The 19173-nt window shown below is 44.3% G+C and overlaps 1 protein-coding gene across 1 annotated transcript in view; it reads right to left on the bottom strand.

Moving 5' to 3' along the window:
- Window positions 1-18815, bottom strand: part of LOC126184479 (uncharacterized) — a 146726-nt gene extending 127911 nt beyond the window's left edge. Inside the window, exon 1 of the mRNA XM_049926871.1 lies at window positions 18654-18815. Within this exon, the coding sequence (XP_049782828.1) occupies window positions 18654-18762 (109 nt within the window). The 5' untranslated portion in view covers window positions 18763-18815. The remainder of the gene's footprint in view (window positions 1-18653) is intronic.
- Between the last annotated feature and the right edge of the window lie 358 nt (window positions 18816-19173).

Raw genomic sequence — 19173 nt, 5'->3', positions numbered from 1 at the left:
CCTGAACGACGAAGTCCCCAGTGATCATGCGCACCTCTTGTGACCACACACTCAGCTCCTGTTGTAAGCACTCTAATGCCCCACTCTGGATCCCCCTCGTTCCTCCTTACGTGACAATATCGAACGCCACCGTCTCACCGAAGATAATGCGCTAGTAGATGGCAATTTTCGCCATGTTTATCCAGAGCTTTCGTCCAATTACAGAGTAATACCCATCACGTTTCCAAAAGGCCTTACGCTACGTTTAGTAGCTCCTGAACTTTTCAGAAGGACCTATAACAACCACGATTCCCCAAATTGAAAATGTAATCTGCACAGTATTACTGCCTATCGCTGTGGATTTAATGTATTTTATCTCAAAGTTATTAGTCGGTTTTTGCACTCATCCAATGGAGCACATTATCTTTTGTTTCATTTGTTGCATAGACCAATACAAAGTTTCCTATTATCGTGCGTATGTGTATGAAGATTTCTTACACGAAAATACTTTTGTTTGCTTTCTCATGTACAAGTTTTCCGAAAAAGTATTGAACTCGAGCAATATATGAAGAATACCTACCTACGCCTAAAATTTCACTTTTGATTGAGACTGTGTTGCTGCTGACTGCCTAATCGCGTAAATAGTATGGATAAAAGCAGCAATTCGAATAACGTTTCTAGAAACTTTTACACTCTCCTTCGTAATTTACATTACGAATCTAGCAATGACTCCTAGAAATACTACTTCTTGTATCGATATATCAATATTCTTGCCTGTAAAGGTGGATTTACATAATATGCTCCAAAACGTTATTGCAAATTGTTTGATCCTTCTGAAATGGAATCGTTATATATTATTTAGATAGTTGCATAAGTAAACGACTCCGACAGATACTATGCCTTGTACGAACACAACAGAGTAATTGAAACTTCCTGACATACTAAAGTTGTGTGCCGGAACAGGACATGAATCTGATCTTGAACATCGTTTTAATTTGTGAGGAAGTTCCAAAACAGCCTAAACTCCGCTACAAAATGAAATATTCATTCTGAAAACGAACTAGAGTGTCTGCATAGGCTGATTTACATAATATGATCGAACATCCTGTTTCACCATCTTTACACATTTCTTTATTCTTCTCAGGTTAAATCATCATGTATTAAGTAAATGAGATGATCATACTATCTCAGAATTTTAAACTTAAGAGTACTGTAGGCTTCCAACAATTATGTGTTCTGCTTTTGTAATTTGTGAGATAAGTAGCTTATCATGGGCCACATATAAACTCTCTTCGTCTGGGAAGATAATAAGCAGTATGTTAACACTAACATGCTGCTATGCTCACACTATTTCGACTGTTCGTCCGATGACACACAGAACAGCCGATGTCGGCAACCGACTACTTTAGTGAAATTACTGAAGACTGTTTCGTGTTCAAGGACTGTAATTCTTCGTACTTGCATATTAGTTTAAAATAACCTCCTTCGAACAGCCGGCCGAAGTGGCCGTGCGGTTAAAGGCTCTGCAGTCTGGAACCGCAAGACCGCTACGGTCGCAGGTTCGAATCCTGCCTCGGGCATGGATGTTTGTGATGTCCTTAGGTTAGTTAGGTTTAACTAGTTCTAAGTTCTAGGGGACTAATGACCTCAGCAGTTGAGTCCCATAGTGCTCAGAGCCATTTGAACCATTTTTGAACCTCCTTTGAACAACAACAGAATTACAGGTAGTTCCTTCTACCACGGCGAATGGAGCAGTTCAGTGAGATGTCGTCAAACGTAAAAGTGTCCGTCGGAATGACAATACAGTGGCGCACAGCGGGCAATGCGTGTGACATAATCGCACATAATCGTTGGAACACTCCACATGCGAGATTGTGCAGGTGCGAGGTTCTCATACCACCGAGTTGAGAGTGTATTAGTAAAAATAACCCCCAACAGAGTCCAACACCGTGGATAAGAACACATTGTTGATAGCGTCGAAGTCGAATGTCGCTGATGGTAAAAGCAATACACAGGCCAGAATGCAACATGTAACGCGGAAGTTCAGCCGTGGACAAGAGCTGGTGAACAACCACATCATTTCTGCGGAGTACAGGAGCCGTTCCGCGCACTCGGCACTTCTTGTATCACAGTCATTAACATAGGGCCAACAAGAACGCCGCTGTATCCTCGACACATAGATAAAGTTCACCTGAACCGATCGTTCGTGATCACTTTAGCACCTGCCATGGGCAAAGTACAAGTACGTCAAAGTCTATAAGTAAGGCATGAATCCGCTGTGCAAAAACAGCACCGTTCATTCGAGTATTGATCTCCAAGTATGTCTTCCGTCGTGTCTCACCAGCGAAAGATGCAGGAACTACCGTCTGATCGTATGCATGAGTTTTTTCGCTTACAGCACCCCCACATGTGTCACAATGACTTTTAAGGAACAGCACACATATATGAGAGTCTTTTTTTGAGCCTCAAGTCTCTCGACGTCCGTCCTCTTCTTGAATATTTGTGTCGATACGTAGTAGGCGGATATTTAGTGTATGTAGAGCGGGATCAACTCCATCGAATTCAGTGTCACGTGGAGTCCGTGCCACGAAGCGTGGCCACCATAATCAGAATTGCTACATGCATATTATCTCAGAATCTCTCTGACACTTCGTATCATTGAACAAAACACTTTCCCTTCCTTTGAAGCCCTCAGGCACATCACGTTTGAAACTGCCACATAATTCCCAGAAGAATCACAGAAATGAAATGGTCTAGATTTACACCAATACGACTGCGAAGTGTATGGCAAAGGGTTCTCGTGTGATAATTCCACTTCATTTCCCCATAAATTGTTACATACTGGTGTTTTCAACTGCAATTCACCGACACTGTAGTCATACGATACCACGTTTTTGCATTTTGTGAAGTGCACCATTTTAAATTTCTGAACATTTAAATCAAGTGGTCAATCTTTGCACCACTTCGAAATCTCATCGAGATTTACATCTATATCTACATACATACTCCGCAATCCACCATACGGTGCGTGGCGGAGGATACATCGTACCACAACTAGCATCTTCTCTCCCTGTTCCACTCCCAAACAGAACGAGGGAAAAATAACTGCCTATATGCCTCTGTACGCGCCCTAATCTCTCTCTTTGTGATCTTTCCGCGAAATATAAGTTGGCGGCAGTTAAATTTTACTGCAGTCAGCTTCAAATGCTGGTTCTCTAAATTTCATCAGTAGTGATTCACGAAAAGAACGCCTCCATTCCTCCAGAGACTCCCACCCGAGTTCTTGATGCATTTCCGTAACACTCGCGTGATGATCAAACCTGCCAGTAACAAATCTAACACCTCGCCTCTGAATTGCTTCCATGTCTTCGCTCAATCCTACCTGTTAGGGATCCCAAACGTTCGAGCAGTACTCAAGAATAGGTCGTATTAGTGTTTTATAAGCGGTCTCCTTTACACATGAACCACATCTTCCCAAAATTCTACCAATGAACCGAAGACGACTATCCGCCTACCGCACAACTGCCATTACATACTTGTCCCACTTCATATCGCTCTGCAATGTTACGCCCAAATATTTAATCGACATGACTGTGTCAGGCGCTACACTACTAATGGAGTATTCAAACATTACGGGATTCTTTTTCCTATTCATCTGCATTAATTTACATTTATCTACACTCCTGGAAATTGAAATAAGAACACCGTGAATGCATTGTCCCAGGAAGGGGAAACTTTATTGACACATTCCTGGGGTCAGATACATCACATGATCACACTGACAGAACCACACGCACATAGACACAGGCAACAGAGCATGCACAATGTCGGCACTAGTACAGTGTATATCCACCTTTCGCAGCAATGCAGGCTGCTATTCTCCCATGGAGACGATCGTAGAGATGCTGGTTGTAGTCCTGTGGAACGGCTTGCCATGCCATTTCCACCTGGCGCCTCAGTTGGACCAGCGTTCGTGCTGGACGTGCAGACCGCGTGAGACGACGCTTCATCCAGTCCCAAACATGCTCAATGGGGGACAGATCCGGAGATCTTGCTGGCCAGGGTAGTTGACTTACACCTTCTAGAGCACGTTGGGTGGCACGGGATACATGCGGACGTGCATTGTTCTGTTGGAACAGCAAGTTCCCTTGCCGGTCTAGGAATGGTAGAACGATGGGTTCTATGACGGTTTGGATGTACCGTGCACTATTCAGTGTCCTCTCGACGATCACCAGTGGTGTACGGCCAGTGTAGGAGATCGCTCCCCACACCATGATGCCGGGTGTTGGCCCTGTGTGCCTCGGTCGTATGCAGTCCTGATTGTGGCGCTCACCTGCACGGCGCCAAACACGCATACGACCATCATTGGCACCAAGGCAGAAGCGACTCTCATCGCTGAAGGCGACAAGTCTCCATTCGTCCCTCCATTCACGCCTGTCGCGACACCACTGGAGGCGGGCTGCACGATGTTGGGGCGTGAGCGGAAGACGGCCTAACGGTGTGCGGGACCGTAGCCCAGCTTCATGGAGACGGTTGCGAATGGTCCTCGCCGATACCCCAGGAGCAACAGTGTCCGTAATTTGCTGGAAAGTGGCGGTGCGGTCCCCTACGGCACTGCGTAGGATCCTACGGTCTTGGCGTGCATCCGTGCGTCGCTGCGGTCCGGTCCCAGGTCGACGGGCACGTGCACCTTCCGCCGACCACTGACGACAACATCGATGTACTGTGGAGACCTCACGCCCCACGTGTTGAGCAATTCGGCGGTACGTCCACCCGGCCTCCCGCATGCCCACTATACGCCCTCGCTCAAAGTCCGTCAACTGCACATACGGTTCACGTCCACGCTGTCGCGGCATGCTACCAGTGTTAAAGACTGCGATGGAGCTCCGTATGCCACGGCAAACTGGCTGACACTGACGGCGGCGGTGCACAAATGCTGCGCAGCTAGCGCCATTCGACGGCCAACACCGCGGTTCCTGGTGTGTCCGCTGTGCCGTGCGTGTGATCATTGCTTGTACAGCCCTCTCGCAGTGTCCGGAGCAAGTTAGGTGGGTCTGACACACCGGTGTCAATGTGTTCTTTTTTCCATTTCCAGGAGTGTATATTCAGAGTTAGCTGCCATTCTTTACACCAATCACAAATCCTGTCCAAGTCTTCTTGTATCCTTCTACAGTCACTCAACGACGACACCTTCCCGTACACCACAGTATCGTCAACAACAGCCACACATTGCTATCCACCCTATCCAAAAGATCATTTATGTAGATAGAAAACAACAGCGGACATACAACACTTCCCTGGGGCACTCCAGATGATACTCTCACGTCCGATGAACACTCACCATCGAGGACAACGTACTGGGTTCTATTACTTATGAAGTCTTCGAGCCACTCACATATTTGGGAACCAATCCCATATGCTCGTACCTTAGTTCGGAGTCTGCAGTGGGGCACCGAGTCAAACGCTTTCCGGAAGTCAAGGAATATGGTATCCGTCTGATACCCTTAATCCATGGTTCACAAGATATCATGTGAAAAAAGGGCGAGTTGCGTTTCGCAGGAGCGATGCTTTCTAAAGCCGTGCTGATGCGTGGACAGCAACTTCTCTGTCTCAAGGAAATTCATTACAGGGTTATTACAAATGATTGAAGCGATTTCACAGCGCTACAATAACTTTATTATTTGAGATATTTTCACAATGCTTTGCACACACATACAAAAACTCAAAAAGTTTTTTTAGGCGTTAACAAATGTTCGATACGTGCCCCTTTAGTGATTCGGCAGACATCAAGCCGATAATCAAGTTCCTCCCACACTCGGCGCAGCATGTCCCCATCAATGAGTTCGAAAGCATCGTTGATGCGAGTTCGCAGTTCTGGCACGTTTCTTGGTAGAGGAGGTTTAAACACAAATTCTTTCACATAACCCCACAGAAAGAAATCGCGTGGGGTTAAGTCGGGAGAGCGTGGAGGCCATGACATGAATTGCTCATCATGATCTCCACCACGACCGATCCATCGGTTTTCCAATCTCCTGTTTAAGAAATGCCGAACATCATGATGGAAGTGCGGTGGAGCACCATCCTGTGGTACGTTTAGCTCCCTGCTTGCTTTATTCGTCGACTTCCGCGGGCTACGCGTGAAACTTGCCCGCACGCGTTCAAACGTTTCCTCGCTCACTGCAGGCCGACCCGTTGATTTCCCCTTACAGAGGCATCCAGAAGCTTTAAACTGCGCATACCATCGCCGAATGGAGTTAGCAGTTGGTGGATCTTTGTTGAACTTCGTCCTGAAGTGTCGTTGCACTGTTATGACTGACTGATGTGAGTGCATTTCAAGCACGACATACGCTTTCTCGGCTCCTGTCGCCATTTTGTCTCACTACGCTCTCGAGCGCTTTGGCGGCAGAAACCTGAAGTGCGGCTTCAGCCGAACAAAACTTTATGAGTTTTTCTACGTATCTGTAGTGTGTCATGACCATATGTCAATGAATGGAGCTACAGTGAATTTATGAAATCGCTTCAATCATTTGTAATAGCCCTGTATATTCGAACTGAGAATATGTTTGAGAATCCTGCAACAAACCGATGTTAAGGATATTAATTTTGAGGATCCGTCCTTCTACCCCTCTTATATACAGGCGTCACCTGCACTTTTTTCCAGTCGCTCGGGACTTTACGTTGGGCAAGAGATTCGCGATAAATGCAAGCTAAGTAAGGAGCCAATGCAGTAGAGTACTCTCTGTGAAACCGAATTGGAATCCCATCAGAATCTGGCGATTTATTTATTTTCAACCCATTCAGCTGCTTCACAATCCCAGGGACGTCTATCACTATGTCCTCCATACGGGAATCTGTACAAGACTCAAACGGCGGTATGTTTGTACGATCCTCCTGCGTGAAAGATTTTTCAAATGCTAAATTTAAAATTTCAGCTTTCGTTTTGCTGTCTTCCGTTGCCAGACCAGACTGATAAGTGAGTGACTGGATGGAAGCTTTCGACCCGCTTACCGATTTTACGTAAGACCAGAATTTCATTGGGTTTTCAGCAAGATCTGCCTGTATATTTGTGCAGGTTTTTTCTGTTAATACTTCATTAAAGAAACTGTATCATCTGCGAAAAGTCTGTTACCTTAATATTGCCTGCTAGGCCATTAATATACAAGACGAACAGCAAGATTCACAACCCATTTCCCTGGGACATACCTGAAATTACCTCTACGTCTGTCGAAGACTCTGCATCCAAGAAAAAATGCTGCGTCGTCCTTAGCAACGAGTCCTCCACCCAGTCATAAATTTTGTTCAATATCCAGTATGATTGTACGTTCTTAATAAGCTGTGAAGTTATACTGAATGAAATGCGTTTCGGAATTCGAGAAATGCAGCTTCCGCCTGATTTCCTTTATCCATTCTTCCAGAATGTCAAAGGAGAAAATCACTTACTGGGTGTCGCATTGCCAATGGTTTTTTTCGTAATGTATGTTGGGTGTCATATCGGTAATTTTGTTCGAGGGACCTCACTAAGTTGAGAACAGAAGACCAGAATGTATCCTAATATGTCAGTGATATTAAACAGTAATTACGTGTATCACTTTTACTACCCTCGTTGTAGATGAGTGTGACTTATTGTTTCTTCTAACCACTGGTCACCGTTTTTTGTTCAAAGAATCTGCACTACATGCACTGACGGAAAAAAATCCGAACACCAAAAAATAGTTAATAGAGTAATGAAATTTCGGAAATGCATTTGTCTCAGTAACATATTTAAGTGATTGACTTCGCAAGACCACAGCTTAGTACAAGCGCGAGAAAATCCATTGCAAATGTGAAATGCTGGTACCTTAATAACCGACGTAACCGCCAGAATGCTGAATGCCAGCAAGCAGATGCCGACGCGTTGTGCTGTACTGGTGTCGGATATCAGTCTGTGGGATGGAGTTGCATTCAGCGCTCCAGCTATCAAATTACCCGCGCTTACAGTGTCCGTTTTGCTGGCTCGCCTACGCTTCTGATGCTTCAGATTCCACCAAATTGTTCCTATAATTGCGTCTACACATTATAACAAGCGTCCGTCATTTGGTTTCATGCCTATTACGTTACAACGTTGTCAGGCTGGAGTCGAGTACAATACGTTCACGGCAAATCTGATGAAGCTCAAGTTTCTTCTCGATTCTGGAGTCTGTTAACAAGACAGTCAATGTGCACATTTGCGTATGGAAGAAAAAAGCTGATAGAATTTAACATTTAGAAAACAGCAGCAATCGATTACTGTTCTTTTCTCCATAACATACACTCCTGGAAATTGAAATAAGAACACCGTGAATTCATTGTCCCAGGAAGGGGAAACTTTATTGACACATTCCTCGGGTCAGATACATCACATGATCACACTGACAGAACCACAGGCACATAGACACAGGCAACAGAGCATGCACAATGTCGGCACTAGTACAGTGTATATCCACCTTTCGCAGCAGTCTCCCATGGAGACGATCGTAGAGATGCTGGATGTAGTCCTGTGGAACGGCTTGCCATGCCATTTCCACCTGGCGCCTCAGTTGGACCAGCGTTCGTGCTGGACGTGCAGACCGCGTGAGACGACGCTTCATCCAGTCCCAAACATGCTCAATGGGGGACAGATCCGGAGATCTTGCTGGCCAGGGTAGTTGACTTACACCTTCTAGAGCACGTTGGGTGGCACGGGATACATGCGGACGTGCATTGTCCTGTTGGAACAGCAAGTTCCCTTGCCGGTCTAGGAATGGTAGAACGATGGGTTCGATGACGGTTTGGATGTACCGTGCACTATTCAGTGTCCCCTCGACGATCACCAGTGGTGTACGGCCAGTGTAGGAGATCGCTCCCCACACCATGATGCCGGGTGTTGGCCCTGTGTGCCTCGGTCGTATGCAGTCCTGATTGTGGCGCTCACCTGCACGGCGCCAAACACGCATACGACCATCATTGGCACCAAGGCAGAAGCGACTCTCATCGCTGAAGACGACACGTCTCCATTCGTCCCTCCATTCACGCCTGTCGCGACACCACTGGAGGCGGGCTGCACGATGTTGGGGCGTGAGCGGAAGACGGCCTAACGGTGTGCGGGACCGTAGCCCAGCTTCATGGAGACCGTTGCGAATGGTCCTCCCCGATACCCCAGGAGCAACAGTGTCCCTAATTTGCTGGGAAGTGGCGGTGCGGTCCCCTATGGCACTGCGTAGGATCCTACGGTCTTGGCGTGCATCCGTGCGTTGCTGCGGTCCGGTCCCAGGTCGACGGGCACGTGCACCTTCCGCCGACCACTGGCGACAACATCGATGTACTGTGGAGACCTCACGCCCCACGAGTTGAGCAATTCGGCGGTACGTCCACCCGGCCTCCCGCATGCCCACTATACGCCCTCGCTCAAAGTCCGTCAACTGCACATACGGTTCACGTCTACGCTGTCGCTGCATGCTACCAGTGTTAAAGACTGCGATGGAGCTCCGTATGCCACGGCAAACTGGCTGACACTGACGGCGGCGGTTCACAAATGCTGCGCAGCTAGCGCCATTCGACGGCCAACACCGCGGTTCCTGGTGTGTCCGCTGTGCCGTGCGTGTGATCATTGCTTGTACAGCCCTCTCGCAGTGTCCGGAGCAAGTATGGTGGGTCTGACACACCGGTGTCAATGTGTTCTTTTTTCCATTTCCAGGAGTGTATATTCGACGACCGCTGCGCACAACTGGCACATATGGTCTTCAATCAGATTTAACATTTATCTTCGGCGTACTTAAGTAGAAAAACAGCTAAAAAGACGTTATCCTAAAAATCAATGAGACGGTGCAGTGGTTAAAACAATGAATTCGTGTTCTGAGATAGCAGAATTCAAATTTACGTCCAGACGTCCTCCTTTAGATTCTCCTCAGATCATTCCGATTTCGATTCTATCAGACCATCCTTGATCTTTCTTGTGCTAGAATGTCTATATATGGCGCTCCCCTGCTTCACAGCTGGCCGCTGTGGCCGTGCGGTTCTAGGCGCTTCAGTCTGGAATTGTGTGACCGCTACGGTCGCAGGTTCGAATTCTGCCTCGGGCAAGGATGTGTGTGATATCCTTAGGTTAGTTAGGTTTAAGTAGTTCTAAGTTCTAGGGGACTGATGACCACAGATGTTAAGTCCCATAGTGCTCAGAGCCATTTGAACCATTTTTGAACCTGCTTCACAAACATCACAAAGCTCTCCTCTGTTATTTTCTAGACTAGCACTCCAGAAAAAAGGTTAGGAAAATGTCATACTCGAAGCCTGAGGGTTATTTCCAGGGTACGGTTTCGAGTGCTGGATCGGCATACAATTTTAATGGCAGCAAGTTTCTCAACAACTAACAACTCAAACTAGTGAGACGGTTAATTTAGATGGCATGTTCAGTCATATGTGGCAGGTGTTATCTCTACATCCTGATTTCGATTCCCGGAAGACGATGCTAGATTTTCCCGGTGTTGTCTGTAGTGAGGCACCTCCTGCTTCACAAATATCACTTGGACCCTCCTGCGTCATTCACCGGACTAGTATCCCAGAAAGGGGATGCCATCTTTCGTAATGTGTTGTATGAATTTCAAGCATTTCCTGTAGTTATTAAAGCGCACCGGGTCATGACACGAACCTACAACTTTTTTGTGCTTAGCTTACGGAGATTCGCACGCAAACATGGAAAACTTTGAACAGTTCAATGGACAAGGTAACACGTTTATCGTTGTAACAGTGGAAAGACCGTTGCTCGTAATAACTCCAAACGTTCGTACATCACACACTGAAGCTTCTAATATATGTTTCAGTAGAAACATTCCATGATTCCGTTGGAGTAACACTAACAAATTTAGTGGAAAAGTGAATGAAGATCATTTCTAGACAACGTTTCGTAGAATTGATATTCTGGAATGTAAGGATGGAAGATGAGAATTTAATATCTGAGACCGAAGTGAATTTAGAGAGAACCCTGTTTTTTGTCGGAGGATAACGATTGAGGACAGCCCTAAAACACTGAAACAGGAGGGTCGCGCGAAAAATTGAACCGCGTTCTTCACTAATACGAATCCAGTGTCTTTAACTGTACATTAAGCAATCAGTTTGACTGTTCACGTGGCTCAGCTGACACAATGTTTCTTGCGAAAGGCAAATATCACAGACCGAGTCCTGAACCAAGCACACAATATTCATCATCAAACGAGCTTCGTTTTACCGCACATTGCTACAGAGTGAAAGATTTATTTTGTATTTGAAATAAATAAAGTCCATTATATTCAAATTCGTATTTTGAATAGATGAAGCACAGTCGGCTCCCAAACTGCTTTGTCGTATTTACTTGTCCGATCCGTTTCGACTTCTTATTTCTGACTGCCACAGCGCTCCCATCCCATCTAGGATAACGATGTGCAGACGGTCACAGCTGACTCAGTGGGTTAAAAGTTTCTGCTACAACGACAGCAGTTTATCATTATATTCTCACGGTTGTATCGTCTTAACGCCCTTCACGATTGTCATAGCAGTGCAATGAGAAGTTGCGATAAATACCAGTCAATGTTTACTTGATTCGATGTTTAATATTAGCTGAAAAGCACTGAAACCAGATGTTTAAAAATTGCATATCAAATCAATAGCAAACTAATACTAAAATTAAAAGTAACTAAAATGACTCAGGGCACTCAAGCAGTAGCTGTTAGCAAATAGAAAGTCTATAGACCGGTAGAAAATAGATAATTATGCAATAATAATGTGTGAACTAATCGAGCCAGCAAGAAATTTAGTCGACAGTTGTCCACACAGAAACATGAAAATAACTAGGTCTTTGCGATTGAAAGAGTATGCATGAAATACGTTAAGAAGAGCTTGAGTATCTGAAGCCTTGCCCATTATCATTTGATCATGGAAAGAAATGCGAATCTTATGTTGCATAGTGCACAGTAGCTGCAAGAAATCATTGAATTTACTCTACGTTCTAGAAGCCAAGTTTCCGCGTTACGCATCAAAGAGAACGAGAACATTCACTTTACTGTTCAATGGTGTAGTGAAGAATAAAATAGTTAATATTCACGAGGGCCATGGCAGTGATTCCTCGTGGGCTATCAGTATCCTATCAACCCTGTAACGAGAGATCTGTTTACCAAATGACGGCAATTATTCATGAAGCACTAAGACTTCTGTCCCATAAAGGTAGCGTGTAGATGTCAGTTGTCCGGTTAAAGGAACTAAACAATACATTTATAAACAGTTGTTCTGCTATACAAGAAGTTAATGATTAGATTATTCAAGAGCCTTCCACTTCTCTGTTAATGAAGTTATTTCTTAAAAAGAGAGAGAGAAAGAGAGAGAGAGACAGAGACAGAGAGAGAAACATATAAAGGAGCTGCGATATGTATAGAACACATAAACGTTGTTCACACATGAGACCCTTTTTAATTTTCTCGGTGGCTTTCAGTTCAATTTTTTTTTTATTCCGAGCTTAATGAACTCGGTACAGATAACATGTTATATCCTAACCTTCCATGCATTTTTTATTATTTCGATAAAAGTCTATGATCAGTTATATGCTATTCTCAGGCAGTCGGTTCTACATCTACATCTACATTTATACTCCGCAAGCCACCCAACGGTGTGTGGCGGAGGCCACTTTACGTGCCACTGTCATTATCTCCCTTTTCTGTTCCAGTCGCGTATGGTTCGCGGGAAGAACGACTGTCGGAAAGCCTCCGTGCGCGCTCGAATCACTCTAATTTTACATTCGTGGTCTCCTCGGGAGGTATAAGTAGGGGCGAGCAATATATTCGATACCTCATCCAGAAACGCACCCTCTCGAAACCTGGCGAGCAAGCTACACCGCGATGCAGAGCTCCTCTCTTGCAGAGTCTGCCACTTGAGTTTGCTAAACATCTCCGTAACGCTATCACGGTTACCAAATAACCCTGTGACGAAACGCGCCACTCTTCTTTGGATCTTCTCTATCTCCTCCGTCAACCCGATCTGGTACGGATCCCACACTGATGAGCAATACTCAAGTATAGGTCGAACGAGTGTTTTGTAAGCCACCTCCTTTGTTGATGGACTATATTTTCTAAGGACTCTCCCAATGAATCTCAACCTGGTACCCGCCTTACCAACAATTAATTTTATATGATCATTCCACTTCAAATCGTTCCCCACGCATACTCCCAGATATTTTACAGAAGTAACTGCTACCAGTGTTTGTTCCGCTATCATATAATCATACAATAAAGGATCCTTCTTTTTATGTATTCGCAATACATTACATTTGTCTATGTTAAGGGTCAGTTGCCACTCCCTGCACCATGTGCCTATCCGCTGCAGATCTACCTGCATTTCGCTACAATTTTCTAATGCTGCAACTTCTCTATACTACAGCATCATCCGCGAAAAGCCGCATGGAACTTCCGACACTATCTACTAGGTCATTTATATATATTAGGAAAAGCAATGGTCCCATAACACTCCCCTGTGGCACGGTTAAGAGGGTGCAGTGGTTAAGTTAATGGTCTCGTATACGGGGAGGCCGTCCTTCATATCCCAGTCTAGCCGTACTGCTTTTGGTTGTCCGTGCATTCCCTAAATATCTTCGGGTGGAAGCGGGAATGTGTCCTTATGCAATCACAGGTTCATTTCCTTTCACGTCCTTGATTAACACCAGCTTGTGGGCGTCTCAAACGACCTCGATCTTGACGGGACCTTAAACTTTTAACGTTTTTCCCTATTCCAAATGCACACATGTAATTTCCTTTATTTTTCTTTTTGAAAGGGATGATCAGCCTACACGCTTCTTACCGAACGCAGTGGTTATACGTTCGGCTCGCGTTCGGGAGGAGGGCTGTTCAAACCCCATCTGGAGACACGGCTCAATGTTTTTCCCATCCTACCCTAGTCAGAGCTTGTGTTCCATCTCTAATGATCTCATCGTCGACTGGACGTTAAACCTCAATCTTTTTTTTACTTGATCTTGACGTGTATTAATGTTTTGTTTATGTCTTTGAGGCGTAATTGGGAGCTGCAGTCATGGACTGTGCGGCTGGTCCCGGCGGAGGTTCGAGTCCTCCCTCGGGCATGGGTGTGTGTGTTTGTCCTTAGGATAATTTAGGTTAAGTAGAGTGTAAGCTTAGGGACTGATGACCTTAGCAGTTAAGTCCCATAAGATTTCTCACACATTTGAACATTTCGTAATTGGGAGCTCGATCGGAACACTATTTGCCTCTTAGAGGATAGTTAACGCGTTCAAGTCCACTTTCAAATTGTCACGTACTATAGACAGAGAAACAGAGAATTCATTCGTTTCTGTTGCTGATCATTCGTTTACTAGTGTATCTATTGTCACGTTCGCCACTGCCAGCTCCACAAGCTCTATTTCTGGTTTCCTCCTTGATTGTGATGTTACACAAGTATCATCTAAGCAGTAAAAATACCTCTGGCTGTCCCTGTAGGGCCATATTTCACCGTTCAGCTCCTGACAAGGATGCTGAATTCAACCACTAATTCTAGCATTTATTGTAACGGTATACTGTCAGAGAAGACAATGACGCCTCCAACATCAATGCTGGAACCCACGTACGTGATGTGTGGAGCGCCTTTTGCCTTGAATGGCGACTTGGCCTTCATTGCAAAATTTAGAATTAACGACATCTGTTTAAATCTATTCACAGGCGCGATCTTAACGAATCCTGCGCAACAGTGTGAAAAAACAGATTAATAATATAAGTAATGTACACCAGCTTAAGTTTAACCTTGATCGATATAACTTTTTAAAATATTTTGATTGCTTTTGTTCTATATTTATGCTTCACACACATTTAAGTAAAATCAGAAACGAAATGAGCTTCAGAGAGTCTTCCATTTTATTTTGTACTATAGTTGTCAAAGGAAAAGTATCCTTGCCTTATTCTTCCTGCCGAAGAGATCTGTTCCGATATTCGCTGAGTGAAATGGATAGAAGGAAGACAACGTAATTAACAAATAGTTCATGCGATTGGCTCTGTCATTATCCTCTGTAGCCTCTATAATTACTGCAGACCTGTTTTTAGTGTTATATGTCCTTTACTATACGCTAAAATCAACTACCAAAGAAACTAGATAACTATCATGTCCTTTTCATTTGTCTGTATTCCTTGATGTCCAAACGAAGAATAGAGACACATTTCCATTGTTATTTCATGTGGTATATACTGAAATGAATCAGAACATTTAGCCCTTATGGAAGGGTAAATGCACTTTTTTTATATCCATTAAAAGACGCAGACAAAATTGGATCAATATATCAAACTTGTCCTGAAATATTTTGAATGGTTTCGTGATGCCTTCAGCTGCTATTCTCTTTATTCTATGTACGATTGTACAATTTCGGCCTTAGGCCATTTTCAAGTGTTTTATAGAAGATTATTTTGTGGTATATTATGCAGTGTACTTCCTTGCTGTGATGACTGTATGTAAATGTCATAAAATAAATTAGAAAAAGTTTTTCGCTATTTTGTAATTTATTTTATGACAGTTACATGCAGTCATAGGAGTAAGGACGCACATGGTATAATACACCACTAAAGAATCGTCCATAAAATACTTGAAAATACTCTTAGGCCGAAATTATACAATCGGACATGAAATAAAGAAAATGGCAGCTGAAGGCATTACAAAATCATTAAAAAAAAGTTCTTCGCAGCTTCAGACTGAAAAGTTATTGTCCTGAAATGCTTTCCAGAATTGTGAAGGGTATAAGACAAAGAGAAAGCATATAGAAATCATACCGTTTAATGATTCTGCTGTTGACAGTTCCTCAGTGGTGTAACAGAAAATTAAGTTTTTGATTTGAAATTGAAAAATTATTTAACCGTCAAATTTCATGTAGCAAGTGCCCTTTGAACGGTAGTGGCATGAGTAGAAAGTGACAACTGTGTGGAGTTTGAACATCTGGAAGTCCTTTATTGTTTTTTTTATGTTTAGTAGCGTTCGGAAACTAATTTTCATGGGAATTCTCGATAACAGTTGCAGAATCCTTTCACTGATGCGGTGAAATATCCTGAATTTGTATCACGTATTCTTTTCTTTACCTTTCACTTTTCTGTAGCTGCTGAAAATGATTTCTAAGAGGTATACAGATAGTTTAATAAAATTGTTTACACTGAAAGATACCATCAAACCGACAACGAAGTCATTAGAGCCTGAGCACAAACTCACACTGTGCAAGAAAACGACCGCATCCCTTTTCAAAGAAACTTCATGACATTCGCCACGGGAAACCAAAACATGAATGGCCGAAAGCAGGTCCAGTGCCTTAACTACTGCGCCACCTCGTTTAAACAGATCTGAATGACAGAACTGTTCTTCGGAATAAAGGTGGTATGCAAAGCGTACTCCCTGACGAGGTCGTTAAAGATGGAGTAGAACCTCAGCTGGGGAAGAATAGGGAGGAAATTCACACTTCTGCAATGGGCTGCATAGTTTTGTGGTTTAATTATCAACTGTAGTAAAGCTTTAACCGGTGCAAAAGAAAATTTCCCCTCCAATTAGCACAAACTAGACGATAACTTCAACACCCTTTCGAGTCCAGCGGTTCAAACTGCATCGCATCTCTCAATGAACCCGTTCTTATAATATGGAACTGATGAAGACACGGATGGACATTGTAGACCAAGATTTGTAGAGTATTTAAGCGAATAAAAAGTATCTAATAAAAACTAACGATAATTTTAAGATACATGCATAGTAAACACTATATTCTACGCATTTCATTAATTGGCTGGGACATTAATTATGTGTTATTAATGTTTGATTAATCTGTAGTACACTTCCTTCTCGATAAGTTTATAACTGTCAGTTTTGAAGCAATAGCTTTATCATCCACTACATACACACTTCAACAGAAAATTGAATTTCATTTAAAGTGCTTGATAGATTTTCTCAATTTATTTCGATAATGTTACAGGCTAAGGAAAGATATATGTTTCCTTTTATTCATTGTGTCTGTTTCCTACTCCTCCTAAAGACACGGTGAGGAACAAGTCTGCATGAAAAGGCGCAAACTCAAAAACCGTACGTGTATACTAGGCAGTGAGAACTACGGAAAAGGGAATAATCGTCGTAGTTTATTTATTTATGGCGATACTGTATTTCACTATTTCATAGCCGCACCATCATATTTTGCCAGCAAGGAAGAATGAAACAATTGACATGTCCCTTTCATCTGTCTGCATTCCACATCATTCAATCGAAGAAAGATAACATTTTCTCAATGACCAGTTCTCCTGTTCTCAGCAGTACAGGAAAATGAACGTATAGCTGGAAAATGGAAATTTTTAATCCTAACAGAAAGTATAAAAACCTATTGTTTATGTTCGATAAAGAAACACAGGAGGAAGAGCACTCCTAACACATATATCATTCACTGAAAGGATTCTAGCAGTGCGTCCGACACACTGAAAGTTTTAGGTAACTCAGAACAGTAGATTAATGTTTCGTTGTGAGCACCTCGTACTAGTCAGCGAGAAAATTTAGCTTTCAATTAAGCTGCCAATGTTACACGAGAGATGTTGCTTAAAAGTAATAAAAGAAGCGGATAGAAGGTCGTACTTCATGAATATAACATACAACTAGTATTTGGAAACCGCTGTAACGTATTTAGTGTCGCCTACTTTGCGGTAGACGTCGTTACGCGCTACAGACGAACGTCTTCCATCAGTCACGGTTCCGTCTCACTGCAAGATTCACTCGTTGTTTTATAATTTCGTCCCTACTCGGTAGCCACGATTGCACTTGCATGCATCAGTATTAACAAAAGGTAGTTAGTTTTCAGTGTGGCTCGTAAGTGAAGAGGAAGTTATAAATAGTACCCCAGCTCCCACTGGGCCACGCAAATAATCAGCTTACACACACACATACACACACACACACACACACACAACACTATCAAAAACTCCATTGTTTAAACTGCATTGCAATCTGCGTACCTGCGGTTCCCTATTGTTTCCTTCGAAACGCGGAGCCGGAGAATATATACCAGGGCCAGGTAATTTTTTTCCCTCTTTTTCGCCCGCGAGCGTCAGCAATACTTGGGCGCCGTACAACAGTGGCGGGTCACACGTGCCAACTAGCAGCTCACCGGCGCCAAGAAGCAAGCGTCGCACTTGTGGAGCAACTGACCGCGATAGCGCCCCAGCGCCACATTCTCTACCTCATTACTTTACAGAAATTCAGTGATTACTCCCACGTACCAATATTATTGTATGGATGGAACAAAAGTAAACGACCTGTATACTCGATTTATTCCACGCGAGTTTACGTATTGCTCTACATTCCCCGTGGCCGTTAACGCAATAACAATAAAGTTTTTGCTGTCACTTTTTTACGTACAGTTTCTGACTCTCAAAATTGAAGCTAAATAGTGTCCCTCTTCTACGAGACAGGTGAAAGTTCATTTGTAAATTATCAGGATGAAATAAGGTACGACAATTCAGTACCTCCGCTGGAATTACTACGGTTTAGTCCGCATTGTACTGACAGTGGAGCTCTCAGAACGAGAAAATGTTACTTGTGCCAACCCGCGAGTTTCAGTAGTGTAACACTAAGTTTAGTGAAGCAAAAATTGCAAAAATGGGAAAAGGTGAAGATAAATGCTGAGAGAAAAGAAAAGTGTAGATGAAATGGTTCACCTGTGAGAAGGTTTCGGTGGTGCGGGCAGAGCAGCCCGTGGTGGCGCGGTTCGGTGACGATGCCGAGCGTGAGATCCACGACTTCTTCAGCCGGGAAGATGACGTACATTCTCCGGGCGCTGCACCATGGTGGCGGTGTGTGGCCGCCTGCGCCGCCGCCTGCCTTCTGGCTGCGCACGTGCCCGCCCGCCGGCGCCCCCCACCGCCGCGACGCCACCCCCTCCGCCGCCGCCGCCGCCCCCCACCGCCGCGACGCCGCCCCCTCCGCCGCCGCTGGCGCCCCCCACCGCCGCGACGCCGTCCCCACCACAGCGGCGCGCCGCCTCCCGCTGCCGACGCCGACGCAACCGCCGCCGAGCCACTCACTCCGGAAGAGCTGACATGTGACCGACACCAGTAGTCAGCGAAGATCGTTTCCTTTCTACCCTACACACTGGTGTCAACGGACTGTGACATCCATGTCTTACAAGGGGAAGGCCTCAGACACGGCCAACCGATTCGGCTCAAATTTGGCAGGCCG

Source organism: Schistocerca cancellata, chromosome 4, assembly GCF_023864275.1.
Source record: "Schistocerca cancellata isolate TAMUIC-IGC-003103 chromosome 4, iqSchCanc2.1, whole genome shotgun sequence".
Lineage (NCBI taxonomy): Eukaryota > Metazoa > Arthropoda > Insecta > Orthoptera > Acrididae > Schistocerca > Schistocerca cancellata.
This window is presented reverse-complemented; position numbering and strand designations above follow the sequence as displayed.